Source organism: Chaetodon trifascialis, chromosome 2, assembly GCF_039877785.1.
Source record: "Chaetodon trifascialis isolate fChaTrf1 chromosome 2, fChaTrf1.hap1, whole genome shotgun sequence".
Classification (NCBI taxonomy): Eukaryota; Metazoa; Chordata; class Actinopteri; order Chaetodontiformes; family Chaetodontidae; genus Chaetodon; species Chaetodon trifascialis.
Genome location: NC_092057.1, coordinates 22,567,969 through 22,581,861, shown reverse-complemented (window position 1 = coordinate 22,581,861; position 13,893 = coordinate 22,567,969). Strand labels below are relative to the sequence as shown.

The window sequence follows — 13,893 nt, the reverse complement described above, 5'->3', positions numbered from 1 at the left end:
CTTGCATGCATTTACAGCTGTTCTTAGAGCTGTCCACTTGTGATCAGATTACCTGAGTCAGGTTAATACCAGGTGTAAACAGCACCTCAACTCAAGCTTCAACTGTGTGAAAGGATAAGGTCGTGTTCTGTAACATTAACAGCAATTAATCATGATGCAATGACAGTTAGCCACTGGCTATCCTTACTTGTGGTCCTTTTCATTCTCCATGCAGACATCGACAATCTGCAGGATGTTGTGGTTGGCACTGAGCTCCAGAGCACCAACATTAATCTGGATGTAGTCCTTCAGGAAGTCCTCCGCAAGCTGCCGAACCTCCTTCGGCCAGGTTGCGCTCCACATCAGAGTCTGTCTGTCGGGCTGAGAGAGCGAGAGAGACAGAAAGCATGCAGCTGATTTCACTGAAAAATATTTCTACATTAATAAGTCAGGGTGATCATTTTAAAATCAGCAGTCAAGGTAGTTGAGACTTTGTCGCACCCTGATTTGTTCAACTATCTTGCGAATCTGTGGCTCAAAGCCCATGTCCAGCATGCGGTCAGCCTCATCTAGCACTAGGTAGGTGCAGCGCCGGAGGTTCGTTTTCCCAGACTCCAAGAAGTCAATGAGGCGACCAGGTGTGGCGATGCAGATCTCAACACCTACACTCATTCAAAATCAACAAAAACACACATGATTAGATGCTCAGGCAGGACATTTCACTATTAGTTGTGTTCTTTTTGATTGTTCATTTGTTCATCCAACTCTGTATTTTACAATTACTGTCTGACCACAAGACCACACTTTACAAGAAAATGCAGTGTGGGCTACAATACCCGGCTGCAGCTGTGGAAGTCACAGATGACACAGACATGTTTAACTCACTTGCATACCAAGGACACAGCTCTGTGTTTTCCATTAATTAAATATGTTGTTCAATTTCATTAAATGAAGTTGTCATGGTTAACATTATTCCCGATACTGAACAGGATTTTTGATATAAAGGTTCTGAATTTCAAACTGCTTTGAATAATCCCTGGCGTGTTCCCGTCTAGAACCATACCCACCCCTCTCCAGGTCTCGAATCTGTGGTCCTTTGGGTGCTCCACCATACACGCAGGTGCTTTTGATACGGGAAGACTTGCCATAATCATAGGCGACCTGTTGAACCTGCTGAGCCAGCTCTCTGGTCGGGGCAAGCACCAGACACTATGAAGAGAAGAGGAAGAGGAAAGAGGAAGGTTTATTAAAACCGACAGTTTGTCCACACATTTAGATAAATCACTCCCATCCAACATAATAACACATATATGGAATTTTCACTCACAATTGGCCCATCTCCCCTCTCCAGATAGGGCTGGTGGTTGATATGTACAATAGCAGGAAGAAGATACTGCAGGGAATAAAACACACGAAAGACAACTAAATACAACTATCCTGCCACAGGAATATGCTGGCATGCACTTGTTCTTGACTTTGTGTTGTATTTATTTTATGGTTGATGCATTTTTGATGTTATTTGTCTGCCCTTTCTATCTTGTGAAATGTGCTACGTATTTACACGCTACGTAATTTCTCAGATTAAACATCCAATAAAGTGTCTTCATCATCATGCGGGATGACGGCGGGGCAGCCTTACAGCCAGTGTTTTTCCAGAGCCCGTCTGGGCGATCCCCACCATGTCCCTGCCACTCAGGGCCACGGGGAAACCCTGAGACTGGATCGCTGTCGGCTCCTTGAAGTTTTGCTGCATCAGCACATCCATCACGTACTCTGCCAGAAGAAGGAGGGACACAATCAACAAGACCATTGCGCTGCTAAAACTGCTACTTTGGTTTCTATCTAAATTTGAGAATATTTCCTTTTTGTAAACGAATAACTAGTCCTTGTAAAACACATTTTACCAGCACTGCAATTGGTCATTTACACCAGTTGCATTGTTTTGTTTACATTTAACATGCAAGCGGCTTCAAAACGACGCATTACATTCTGAAGTCCTCAGATGTTGGAGGGAGTGGATTAATTATTTACTGCATAAGCTAATGTTTCCCAGAGATTGTCTGAGCAGTCACTGTAGTTTATGTAAGATAAGGTTTACTAACGAGGAAACTGTGCCTGGTGGAAAGCCGTGATCGCCTTTGAACAGCCAGAGCCTCTGACAGTGATCTCCTTCTTTCTGCAAAACTCTTCCATCTCATACTGGATAAAACAGCGAAAGAGACAGAAAAAACAAAACATTTTAGACACGGCTATAAATTAAGATTTTTTAGAATACCTTCAGCTGAAATTACTGACTTGGCAAAGAAACATGATCACGAGGCATGAGTATACTGTATCATTTAGGGGCTTAACTTTGTTCATGCTTGTTGCTTTGTGTATTAATAATGTCCGCAGCAGCATCACAAAAGATGATGGGGATGCAAATGGAAGTGTGCTCAAATCCAATACTTTGTCATGCTCTGAAATCTTCACATAAATCTTATGATTCACTTACTGTTTGTGAGTGTAAGGGGGGAGAGAGAAAACTTACCTGACTCATGTGTTGGACCTCAGGGTGTTCGGTGTAGAAGTTCTTCTCAAATTTTGGCAGCTCATCCAGGTTCCACCGCTTCTTGCGCAGACGCTCACCTGGATTCCCAAACTTCATCGGTGGGGGTCCACTGCGACCGCTCAGTGTCCCAAACCGTGGCCTGAGAGATAAAGAGCAGTGGTGAATGCGGCAGCATTACCTGCGGCCATCCACAGTGACTGTGTCAACACTGCAGGTCCTTCCTTCACCAGAGATTATGTGATGATTTTGATTTCCATCCTTTAGGTCTGTCTGTACTTATGGCTGAATCCACATGCTCAGACTTCACTGTACTTGCAGAATTATTATTCTCGTGAAGTTCAAAGTGGGAATTCTGTATTTCAACAAGTCCACAAGGGGGCTCGTGTGGACTTGATGTGTGTGGACTGCTTTATTACAGATCTCTACCATCTGCTGATGCAAGTTATGCACGATTTACACAGTATTTGAAGACATTTATCCGTCTGTCAGATATATTTTCAGTGTATGTCATGTTATGAAGTTATGTAAGCTACACACACACACCTGGTCTTGATGATTTGCATTTGTACATTCTAAGGTCCGGTTTGTGTGCTCAAATGTGCAGTCAGATATATAAACGTCACACACACTGCACAGCCAACTAGTGTGATGATATTCAGCTGGGTGTAATATCAACGCTCACCTCCGTCTACATGTCCGCAGGCTTCAAGTCTGGATTCACCACACATGTAGAACTGATATGTTGACTGAGAGTGTTAAATTTACTGTGTAACTACCTCACTGCTACACAAGAAACTTGACGAAATTTAGTGATCTCTGCTTTAGCGCCGCCATCCGGCGAAGACTTCAGATGGGAAGATTAATGTTTGCGCCATAGTCAACAGACTTTGGCGACAACACGACCGTTACCCCTCACGGTCGATTTTAGGCCACTGTTACACCTGCACAAATGCTCTATCATCTCAAACTTCTCAACTTCCTGTTTACCGTGAAAGTATCAACACAGAGGAGGGAGGCCTTGAGGTGGTTTGAGGTTGTTTTCGTGTTGCACTTATCGCTCCACTGCTGAGAGACCAGAGGAGTCTCCTAACATGTTATGGGTCAGTCAGTCAGTCAAGTTATGGCGATGTGTAGACATTATGTTGTTTCCATGTATGAAATAAAATCATACCTGTCTCGTCCACGGTCCCTGTCTCTGTCTCCATAGGAAGAACCCCCTCTCATTTTGGCGAAAAATCTAACGTTAACTGTTTAACTACCCTTTCCACTATATTTGTAACGTAAGCTTTGACGTTTGACACCGTTTTGTTTACGTTGTGCGCTGTTAAAAAGTGTTACATAATAACGGCAATTTACGCGTGCGAAACTTATCTGTAACAGATAATACGCTTAAATAAGGATTTGGGTAAAGAATTGGTGGATGCGTCACGTAGCTTCACTGCCGCGTCGCCCCTTCTTTCCCTGCCCTCTTTAGCGACGTAACTTTAACTAGTAAGTCTACGTAGCTTCGTGACGGTAGAACTGGCGCTACGTACAAATGTTAACTTAGTAACAATGGCGGATTTGATTCGTGTACGCATCCGTGCTTTTTAACAGTTGGTGGCGATGTGTCAGAAACTGAGCTTGCTTTCGTTGAAACAGTTGTAGAAGAAGAAGCCTTCCAGGAAGTTCAGACAGATTGACCGACGGGTTTTGCAGTGACTGTGATATGTGTATATTTAGATAGCAAAAATATGGACTTACTGGTCTTTTTCTATTAGTATGGTAACTACTTCGTGTCATAGTGGTCCTCGCTTTAGGAAATGCCTTTGCTTTTTCAAAATAGAGGACTTGGGCGCATAAACTCGACTGCGGAACTGTTCGACAAATATCCACTTTTACAGGTTTGTTCGCAGAAAGTTCAGCTAAATTTAGCTTGCTGAGCTAGCCGTCATCACCAGGTAACGTCACAGGAATCACTCTATGACAGACTAGCAGTTGATGCTAAAGCTAAATGGTGATTAGCGTTACATTTATGAATGAACTGGCTGTGACCTGGAATCACTCACGGATGATACCTTTTTAGACTTTAGACAAACTTTATTGTCATGCAGTAAACAGCAGGTGTACACTGAACGAAATTTCAATTGCAGCAGGCTCAGCACAGGGTAGAAAATAGTTAAAAAGTACATATATATATATGTGTGTGTGTGTGTAAATGAAGAGTATGTGGAGAAAATATTTACAATTAACGTAAAGAATGTAAAATAAATAATAAACAGCAGAATAATTTGTATATACAGCATATAAATCAACAGTATGTAAAATAATAGTGTGAACAATAAACAGTAGAATAAAGGTTAAGTTAAAGAATAGCAGCAGGCATGTGCGGTAAGTGAAAACAGTGAAAAACAAGCAGCACAGGTGACAACTGGTGGTGCAAAAGATGCTCATTTAGCTTTAGATCATTTACCGCAAACTGTCATATGGTCATTTTTTTTCTGAAGAAGTGGAACTAATGAGTACAATAAGTTATAAGCTTATAATCTTATAAGCTAATAAGTTTTGAAAGTGTATTGTTGTATTTATTAAGAAATTCAGTGAGTCCTTTCTTTCATCAGTTGAAAGATAAATGTGAATTAGGCTACCTTTTCATTCTCTGACAAGCATCAAACTAAACTGTGTTGTCAAATAATAATAAGACCCCAGATGAAGGTTTACAGTCTGTATTACGTGTGAAGTCTTTAAATAAGACTAATCCACAAAGCCTAGAGTTGCTTTGACATTATTTTTAGTTGCACGTCCTTACTCTTGTGTCACAGGAAAATGGAAGAACATTTCGCTCCAAGCCTCTTGTTGATGTCGACCCAAAGTGCCTCTTGTATGTCCAACAAAGAGAATTTGCTGCAACCACACCAGCAGACAGTGAGTAAAGCCTGATGATTCATCGTCTAAATATGAACGTTTCTTTTCTTTTTTTTTTTTTTTTTAGCTCAATGTTTGTTAGCCTCTCACTAACTCCCAGACAGTACTCCGAGTTAACCATTGTGGATCATAATAGATGCTTTATGTCTTACCTATCACAGATAGTGTGTCAGTAATTGGATCTGATGATGCCACCACCTGCCATTTGGTTGTGCTGCGACACACCGGTAACATTTCTTTTATTTGAGTTATGCTGTCGGCCTGTTTCTGTACAGTCAGGAATGGCATTTCTAATGTCTGCTATGATTGAATTTTATTAGGAAGTGGAGCTGTTTGCCTTGCTCACTGTGATGGTTCCAGCACCTGGTCTGAAGTCCCGCTCCTTGTGAAAACCGTCACATCCCTGAGTAACGTCAGTAAGGAGGGCAGGTATGAAACACACAAACAAAGACAGAGAATAATAAAAAGTGTACAACCTGTTCAGATGCTCTTTATCCCTTCGCTTTGCTTTCCATTATGCAGGCTTGAACTCCATCTTGTCGGGGGATTTAACGATGAGTCAAAAACATCCCATAAACTCAGCCTTAACATACTGGGTATAGTCTCTCAAATAGCCCCATGTCTCATTGTAATGCTGGCAGCATTTGAGCGTTGTAACACTTAGACTCTTTTTCACTTTACAGCGGCGTTCCAGAAACAAAAAGAGGATATTCACCTGGAAACATGCTGCATCACAGGTAACGCTGACACCTGGTTTGACTTGCTATTGCTTTGAAATATTCTGCCAGTTATGCCTTTATACAAATAATCCTCTTGTTCTCTGTCTTCTCTTTGTAGAAATCAATGACATTGTCATTGATGAAATTCATAGGCCTGTTGTATATGGAATAGGTAAGTGATGAATAAGCTACAGAGTGAGAGGGATGCAATGCTTTCATGGCACGTGACGTCTAATATTTTGTGTCTGTGTGTTTCTGCACAGGTGTAAATGTTAAAACAGGGGATGTGTTCCCTTCATCATTTGCCCATAAAGGACCTGCAGAGGAGCTGCGATCGGCACGGACCTTCACTGGGGGACAGGTGCAATAAATATAAAATGTTGTTTTCTCTGTGTGAATACTGGACGTTTCTGTGAATAAAAGACTCCACAAGTGTGGCACATAAACCAAACAAAAATCATTAGTCTCCATTTCATTCAGAAAGTCTTAACCATGTGTTTAAGTATTTTTATGGGATTATAATCATCAACAAACAAAGAATACCGATGTACTCTATTCCCTAAAATTAACAGTGATTAACGAAAATTAATAAAATGAGTGTTTTGTTGTCTTGCAGATGGCTGACATATATGACTCAAGTCGAGGACTGGTTAAAATTGGCCCCTGCAAGTGGTCTCCAAATCTGGATATTGCCTTCTGGTTGTCACAAAACGATGACACAATTTTAAAGGTAAAAGAAAGTGGATGTAATTAGTAGTTCTTTAAAGGTGATCTACTTCCTCCTTTGTTTTAATTCGCTGTTTTCCATGTTTCACTCGAGGCCTCAGTCATGTTTCAAAGACTCAGAGTAAGTGTTAAACAGCAGTGCAGAATGTGACGTGATGCAGACTTTGTCCCTTGTGTCTCTCTCTCTCTCATGCTTAGTACCTGTCCACCTCTCCGATGGCTGAGCCGCCACATTTCGTCCAGCACATAAAGTCCACCATCCAGTTCCTTTTAGAACACCCAAACTCTGATAGCCTGTTCCCCGGGGGTCAGCCACAGCTCTACCACAGGGCTGAGACCGGGCACTGGGAGAGGGCTGTCTAGTGCTTCTGTATCTCTCACTCAATCTTAACAAGGAACCTGACTGTTTTTGCCTCTCTGCTCAATGGATACACTGTGACCCACCCACCCACTGTCTGTTTTTGTTCTTATCCAAGCATTGAGGTAACCACGACTGAACCTTGTGTGTACTGAATGGCTCTGCTGACTCATCTGGCTGGTCCAGCAGAGAGAGCAGAGGGAGTACATGTGACTCTGTTAAGAACTGGAAGAGTTAATTTTTCCTCTTTTGTGAGGTGGTGTAACGTCTGCACCTTACACCATCGGCATTGTTACTGTTAGTCAAGATTAATGTCATATTATGTTTGACTATTTTGATTCTCAAAGGAAATAATTAACCTTGATATCTCATGTCCAATGAAAAGACCATTCTTATCATTTTGTATGTTTTTTGTCTGTCTTGCAACAAACTGTTGTTTTCTATTTATTTCCTACCTTGCATGCATTCATTGTTCAGTTCATACTAGTACAGCCAATCAGCTTGCATAAATCAAAATGCGTTTAGTTGCCTTTTATATTATACTCATTCAGTTAATCTTGTCAGCAGGAAATCAAACTTGCCCATCTCGAAGTTCTGAAAACCAATACATTTCTGGGATCTGTAATTTCAATATAAAAACTTTGGGGTGCTGTGGAACCATACGCACAATATGAAGTAAATTGGCTAAAACATGTAAAATCATGTGCCTGGCCTTTAAAATGAAAGGAATGGGGAACTTGCTGCATCAACACTGAAGAATATATTCATTTTGGCACTTTAGAGTTGAGCAAAGTTTTCTCTACAAGCGTACCTTCCTCGTGATCGTGGAATATGATATTTCATCACATACTGCTGTATACTTGGCTATGAATGTGACTGTTTTCGGAAACTGCATGTGTAAATGTGTATAGTCGTCTTCTGCAAGGGATCATCTAGATTCTTGTCAAATGCAACCAGACGTGATTTTGCTAGTTTTGTCTTTAAAATAAATAAATAAATAAATAAGAAAGTTAAAAATGAAACCAACACATACTGTAAGGCCTTTTCATCAGTTGTGTTATTCAGAAGGTTGCAAGGTGCTTAAAGCATTTGGTGCAACTTGTAAGCATAGCGTACTGTACCTGTTATTGAATAAATGTAAATGGTCCAATCTAATTTGAAATGTGTGTGTGTGTGTGTGTGTGTGTGTGTGTGTGTGTGTGTGTGTGTGTGTGTGTGTGTGTGTGTGTGTGTGTGTGTGTGTGTGTGTGTGTGTGTGTGTTCGGCATGTGTTCAAATGAATGAAGTCAAAAGGGGAGAAACTTTTTGAGCTCCACACTAGAATAGAAGAATAAAGGTTTTGCTGCTTGGTTAATTTCCATTTAATAACTTTGTCATATGTGGATGTTACTATATATCAAATTAGCCATTGACACCTGACCAATGAACTGGCTTGGCTTATATTAGTTTATGATAGATATATCATTATTACATGACAGGAGATTACATGGGAGGAATGCCAAAGATATGCCAAAAATTAATGTAGAATTTAAGGTCTTCATTACACAGCTGTCCATCAGGGATCACTGACAAGTTCAGTTTTCAACTGTAAAATGTTTCATTATGAACAGATGTTGGCCGCAATTATTTAAAAAGAAGACATACTTATCAAAGAAGCTGTGTTTATGTAAAGAAATGAGACGGCTGACATATCCTCATCAAACTCAGATATATGAGTGTAAAAAAACAAAAACAGAAAAACAAAAAACACACACAAAAAGCAGATCATCCCAGATGAAAGTCTAGTCCGTCAGGCTGAGCTACAGAAGCTGCTCTCGGATATCGGAAATTTGCTCCAGTAGCCGACTGTCTTTTTTTTTTTATTACGTAAAAAGGGGCGTAGTAATTCCACGCAGAAATGAGCGGACCCGGCCGGCTGCAGACTCACAGTCCTGTGCCGGTTTTCGGATGGTGTGCGACGAGCAAGTGTCCTGAGCTCCTGTGTCTCCATGACGGCCATTACACCAGAAACATATTCACTGTGTCGTCGATAAGCTCTCTGAGCGTTTTCCATCGAAAAGCGGACGGAAATGCACCGTGTTCGTGATGCCGCGGCGATTTCCAGACAGAGATGACGCCCGTGTAATTTGTGACATTTAGCCGGCTAACTCACACATTAAGCTAAGTATACATATATATATTTTCATAAGATTTCATTTCTTTTCATTCCACTGGGCAACATTTACTAAAATAATGCGAAAGGCGTTTTTGAGACATATCCGTCGCTTTCCTTGGGTCACCAACGTCACCATGTACGGCTGCCTGTTCGCCGGAGGGGACTTCGTCCATCAGTGGTTCTCGCGGAGGGACAAAATGGACTGGACCCACACACGGAACGTCGCCGTGCTCGCCTTCAGTTTCCATGGCAACTTCAATTTCTTCTGGATGCGGTTCCTGGAGCGGAGGTTTCCCGGGAATTCCGTCCGGATGGTGATGAGGAAGCTGTTCCTGGATCAGACCACAGCGGCGCCGCTGGCTACCAGCGTCTTCTACACAGGTCGGTGGGTTGTAGGACGACAGGGGCAGCACGCCATAGCTCCGGTGAGAGCCGGCCGGCCAGTTAATGGTTAACGTCAAAACATATCTCATGTCTGTCGATCTGTAACTCGACCCAAGTCCACTGAGCACTCCTCTCTGACTGCGGAAAGATCAGCAGTCGGTCATTGAAACAAAGCTGGACTGGCAGAGGTCACCTGAAAGACATCACTCCAAGCACGCAGCGTTAGGATTACTCTGATTAATCTGTCATTTTCTCGATTAATCGAATAGTTGTTTGGTCTATAAAATGTCAGAAAATGGTGAAACATGTCCATCTGTGTTTCCTAAAGCCCAAGATTACATCCTCAAATGTCTTTTGTCCACAACCCACAAAAATAGAGAAGTAAGAGTTTGACTTCATTTTTTCTTAACAAAGTTACTCAAACCGATTAATCGACTATCAGATACTATCATCAGAATAGTTGCTGATGAATTTAATAGTTGATTCATTGTTGCAGCTCCAGACCAAATGTCACATTAAAATGCCATCAGTCACTTAAACCTGAAGGATTAGTATTACACATGGAGATATATGCCAACAACTCACACTACTGTTCAATGCTCCCTTTAACATCCCTGATACAGTACATTAGAAAGTAGTAGTGGTTCGTACTGTAAGTGGTTGTTCACTCACTAAACAAACACAAACTGGTACATGGATGATCTGACCTCACAGTGTCATCAGGTCATATACATCTGATGGTAGAACAGCAAACCATATTAATAAAAGCAGCTTCTATATAAACCCACAATCCTGATGCCTAATCGAAACAGTGATCAGATTGCACTGATAATGTCTTGCAAGAGAGTGTGTTGCAGTTAAATCTTGAGAAAACGTGCCCTGATATATCTTTTTTCGGACTCCACGAGACACATGATGTACTTTGTATATGTTGTTCTTACTGTGTCTATAAATGACCGGACTGTCATTTGCCTTGTTTGTCACTCAGGTCTCAGCGTCTTGGAGGGCAAGGAGGACATCACAGAAGACTGGAGAGAAAAATTCCTGAATACGTACAAGGTGAGAAGGAGCAGAGACGGCCTTGTCACAGCGGGTTCTTCTTGGTGGCGTCTAAGTGCTCGCCAGCGACGGTTAAGTTGTGCCTCCATCAAAACGTAAACAGGTTTTGAAGAGAGTTTAAGTGTTGTTTACCCACAGTTCTGTGCATGCATAATGTGTTGTAACTATGACTTCTACTAAAGTGCAGAGAACCATACAGGACACATGGTAAAGTCCAAAAAGACAAAGTCTTGACTGAAAAACGCAGGAAGTCATACACAGGAAGTCAGTCCGAATGCAGCAAACAAATCCAGGCAGGTAAAAAAACAAAATCTAATAAACAAAGCTAAGTCAAAAGCCATGCAATCCGACACGAAGAAATGCTGTAAAGCAAGTTTACCAACAAAATCAGGCGCAGGTGATTACTGAGAAGGCGGGAGAAAACACACGAGGGGAGGGACTGAAAGAGCGGGTGAAGGTAGCGCCAACATGAAACAGGCAATATGGTACATGAAGTTTATGATCCCTTCACAGGTTTCCGCTGTGTCAGCAGATAACGTTCTGTCAGTCTATAAATGATCTGTGTGCTTTCTGTTTGTCTCTCTCCTCAGACGGGCCTGATGTTCTGGCCTTTTATGCAGGTAAATCTTGATATCTGACATGCTTAAATGTTCATTGTTGACCTTTGGGAACAATGTTCAGTGAAGACGATGTAACCTCAAAGGTCCACTTACTGATGATTCCACGCTCTCCCTCACATCTCACAGCCTCACCGTCAGCCTGTTGTGAGGGTTAGTAAGTGGACCTTTGAGCAAAGGCTCTCGTCACTTTCATAGCCTCACACAATCATGGTGTTTTTGCAGTATGATGATTTTTTTAGAGTCTGTATGACATCTCACACTTGCATGGCAGTAATTTAGTTTTAGAAACTACTACTCAGATAATGAATCTATATTATTTATTGGTATGTAAACATGTGATATACCAGAGCAATGATTTATAGACACTATAATCTTCATCTTTCTCCCTCAGTTTACGAACTTTGCCTTGGTGCCTCTGTACTTGCGGACCACCTTCACAGGCTGCTGTGCCTTCGTCTGGGCCACCTTCCTTTGCTTCTCACGTCAGAGCGGTGACGGCACGGCTGGTGCCGCGCTGGCATGGATGTTCCCACCTAAAGAGGATGAAGCAGAAACCACAAAGGAGAAAGCAGACTCTCAGGAGAAGACAGACGCTCCCAAAGAGGCAACCGTAGCATCGAAGCCTGCGCGGAACTGAAGCGTGCAGAATCAGCCGTCGTAAAACGTAAACCAAAAGGGCCGAGCTCTGAACAGGAGGCAGCTGGTCCGGTGGATGGCTGTTCTATCTGTGGCTGATGTTGCACCGTCACTGCCAGGGTTTGATTTTAATGTCTGGGCTGAAAATGTGCGTCGCATGCATGACGCCGTAAGGTGCTTTAAGAAACAGAATCCAGCAGATGGAATGTATATACGGTGTGTTTTTGACTGTTCATACAGCACATGAGAAAATATCATTCAGTCCTACTTCTCCACCCCACAGTGAGCCCTCAACGTGCTGTGTTTCTCATCAGGTTTTATTTTTGATTTTTCCTAATTGCAGTCTTGTGTTCTTACATTTAGAGAGAGAGAGAGCTCCTTATTCAACTGGACCATGTTTGATACGAGGCTGTGATGACGGTAGAGTGCAAGGATGATGTTCCAGAGCGCCTCTGCTGTACATCCACACAAAAAACTGGACTGAGAGCAGCACAGAATTATCTCCACGATGGGGAGTGGCAGCTAATGTATTAGCTCAGATTTTTAACTTCACAAATTTGGGCAAATTTCTAAACTTTTAAGGATCGCTCTCTCACAAGTGCTTTGACTGTTATCTGCAACTGCATCAGAGTGCCTGATCTATCTGTTTGGTTTGGTTGGTTTCCAGTTTTCACTCTGGTACAAATGCACAGAGGTACCAATAAGCTGTTACTCTAGAGTTTATCTGTCTATTATTAATGCAAAGGTACATACTTTATACTTAAGGACCTTAATGAGCTGCTCAAACAGGAGATAAAGGTCCACATGCATCATTTAAAACACTTAAAACCCCAAACACTCAGACATATCTGAAAATCCATTTTTGAGTTCTACATTGTCAACCGTTGTTCATCTCTGTGGAGGTAATGAGATGCTGAAGGTTACTTTGACTTTGTCTGCGAATGCTTGATGAAGTTGTCTGAAACATCTGTTTACTTGAATGTGGAAATGCTGCATGCCTCCTGTCGTGGTTACATTCAGTGCTCTCTGTTGTCCCTCTTTGCACAGTTTCCTAATTTTTCAGTACAATTTGCAATTCTGTTTAGTTTTATTTGACCTTTTGGTGAAACTGTTTCAAGGTTTCCCTGCCTGCAGTGATTCTTGAAATGTGACGTCAGATACCTCCACCAAGCAGTTTGCCGTAGAGGTCATTTTTAGTTGACTGTTCTTCCCAAGTACAAACTTCTCTCTTCCATCTCAGGCAGATAATTAACAAAAAAAACCCCTTTTTTTTCCAAATATGACTGAAACTCCTTGTGTCACAGAGAGGTGTGTCTGTTTTTGTTTTTCTCATATGTTTGAATCTAAAATGAATGAATATAATAATAACGACACAGTCTTTGAATTGTGGTACAGAAGAACAATATGGTCTCTACAGCCATTTGATCCATTTTATTAGACATGAAGTTGCACCCTTAAGTAAAAATAACTTAATATTATTGTAGTGTTAGAGTGTTTTTAATGAATATTTATATGCTAATGTGTTACACTTGAACTGGAAGCTAAAACCGATGAATATTCCCTTTGTTCAGATCAGAAACAGAAGACTGGGAAACGTTGCAAACTCATTCAAAGCGTGCTTTGATACTTTAACACAGGCTGAAATGTCTCTTTTCCGACTGGTCTTGATATCACTATTGATCAGTGCTGCTGGCTGTAATGTATTGAAACGATGATTTGATCATATTTGGCACTTTAGCTGCACTAACCGTGGTAGAAATGAAACATTTATTGTTGAATAAACTCCCACCCCATTGATCCAC

The 13,893-nt window shown here is 41.6% G+C and overlaps 3 protein-coding genes across 5 annotated transcripts in view; 2 read left to right on the top strand and 1 right to left on the bottom strand.

Moving 5' to 3' along the window:
- LOC139344331 (probable ATP-dependent RNA helicase DDX17) overlaps positions 1–4,001 on the bottom strand; it is an 8,668-nt gene extending 4,667 nt beyond the window's left edge. Inside the window, exons 1-8 of the mRNA XM_070982409.1 lie at positions 3,702–4,001; positions 2,510–2,669; positions 2,082–2,178; positions 1,619–1,752; positions 1,307–1,372; positions 1,047–1,188; positions 481–641; positions 188–360 (exon numbers count right to left, since the gene is read on the bottom strand). Coding sequence (XP_070838510.1) covers positions 188–360; positions 481–641; positions 1,047–1,188; positions 1,307–1,372; positions 1,619–1,752; positions 2,082–2,178; positions 2,510–2,669; positions 3,702–3,754 — 986 coding nt within the window. The 5' untranslated portion in view covers positions 3,755–4,001. The remainder of the gene's footprint in view (positions 1–187; positions 361–480; positions 642–1,046; positions 1,189–1,306; positions 1,373–1,618; positions 1,753–2,081; positions 2,179–2,509; positions 2,670–3,701) is intronic.
- Positions 3,511–8,599, top strand: ntan1 (N-terminal asparagine amidase). Of its 3 annotated transcripts, XM_070982439.1 has the most exons (10): positions 4,083–4,413; positions 5,332–5,434; positions 5,596–5,661; positions 5,755–5,863; positions 5,957–6,030; positions 6,118–6,171; positions 6,272–6,325; positions 6,417–6,514; positions 6,770–6,883; positions 7,078–8,599. In XM_070982439.1, the coding sequence occupies exons 1-10, from the start codon at positions 4,333–4,335 to the stop codon at positions 7,240–7,242; spliced, it is 918 nt and encodes a 305-aa protein (XP_070838540.1). In that variant the 5' UTR covers positions 4,083–4,332; the 3' UTR covers positions 7,243–8,599. The 3 variants fall into 3 exon arrangements, with proteins under 3 accessions (XP_070838530.1, XP_070838540.1, XP_070838522.1); XM_070982429.1 differs by lacking the exon at positions 4,083–4,413 and adding an exon at positions 3,511–3,630 and having other exon boundaries at positions 5,755–6,030; positions 7,078–8,590; XM_070982421.1 differs by having other exon boundaries at positions 5,755–6,030; positions 7,078–8,590.
- On the top strand, positions 8,588–13,893 carry LOC139344352 (mpv17-like protein). Its single transcript, XM_070982451.1, has 4 exons — positions 8,588–9,773; positions 10,765–10,835; positions 11,426–11,455; positions 11,847–13,893. The coding sequence occupies exons 1-4, from the start codon at positions 9,470–9,472 to the stop codon at positions 12,090–12,092; spliced, it is 651 nt and encodes a 216-aa protein (XP_070838552.1). The 5' UTR covers positions 8,588–9,469; the 3' UTR covers positions 12,093–13,893.

Bases quoted from the DNA above. Each gene is read 5' to 3' on its own strand.
- ntan1 (XM_070982421.1), top strand. From the start codon at position 4,333: ATGCCTTTGCTTTTTCAAAATAGAGGACTTGGGCGCATAAACTCGACT. The intron at 4,414-5,331 runs GTTTGTTCGCAG...CTTGTGTCACAG, and splicing joins ACAAATATCCACTTTTACAG to GAAAATGGAAGAACATTTCG. The intron at 6,515-6,769 runs GTGCAATAAATA...GTTGTCTTGCAG, and splicing joins GGACCTTCACTGGGGGACAG to ATGGCTGACATATATGACTC.
- LOC139344352 (XM_070982451.1), top strand. From the start codon at position 9,470: ATGCGAAAGGCGTTTTTGAGACATATCCGTCGCTTTCCTTGGGTCACC. The intron at 9,774-10,764 runs GTCGGTGGGTTG...TTTGTCACTCAG, and splicing joins TACCAGCGTCTTCTACACAG to GTCTCAGCGTCTTGGAGGGC. The intron at 11,456-11,846 runs GTAAATCTTGAT...TTTCTCCCTCAG, and splicing joins TGTTCTGGCCTTTTATGCAG to TTTACGAACTTTGCCTTGGT.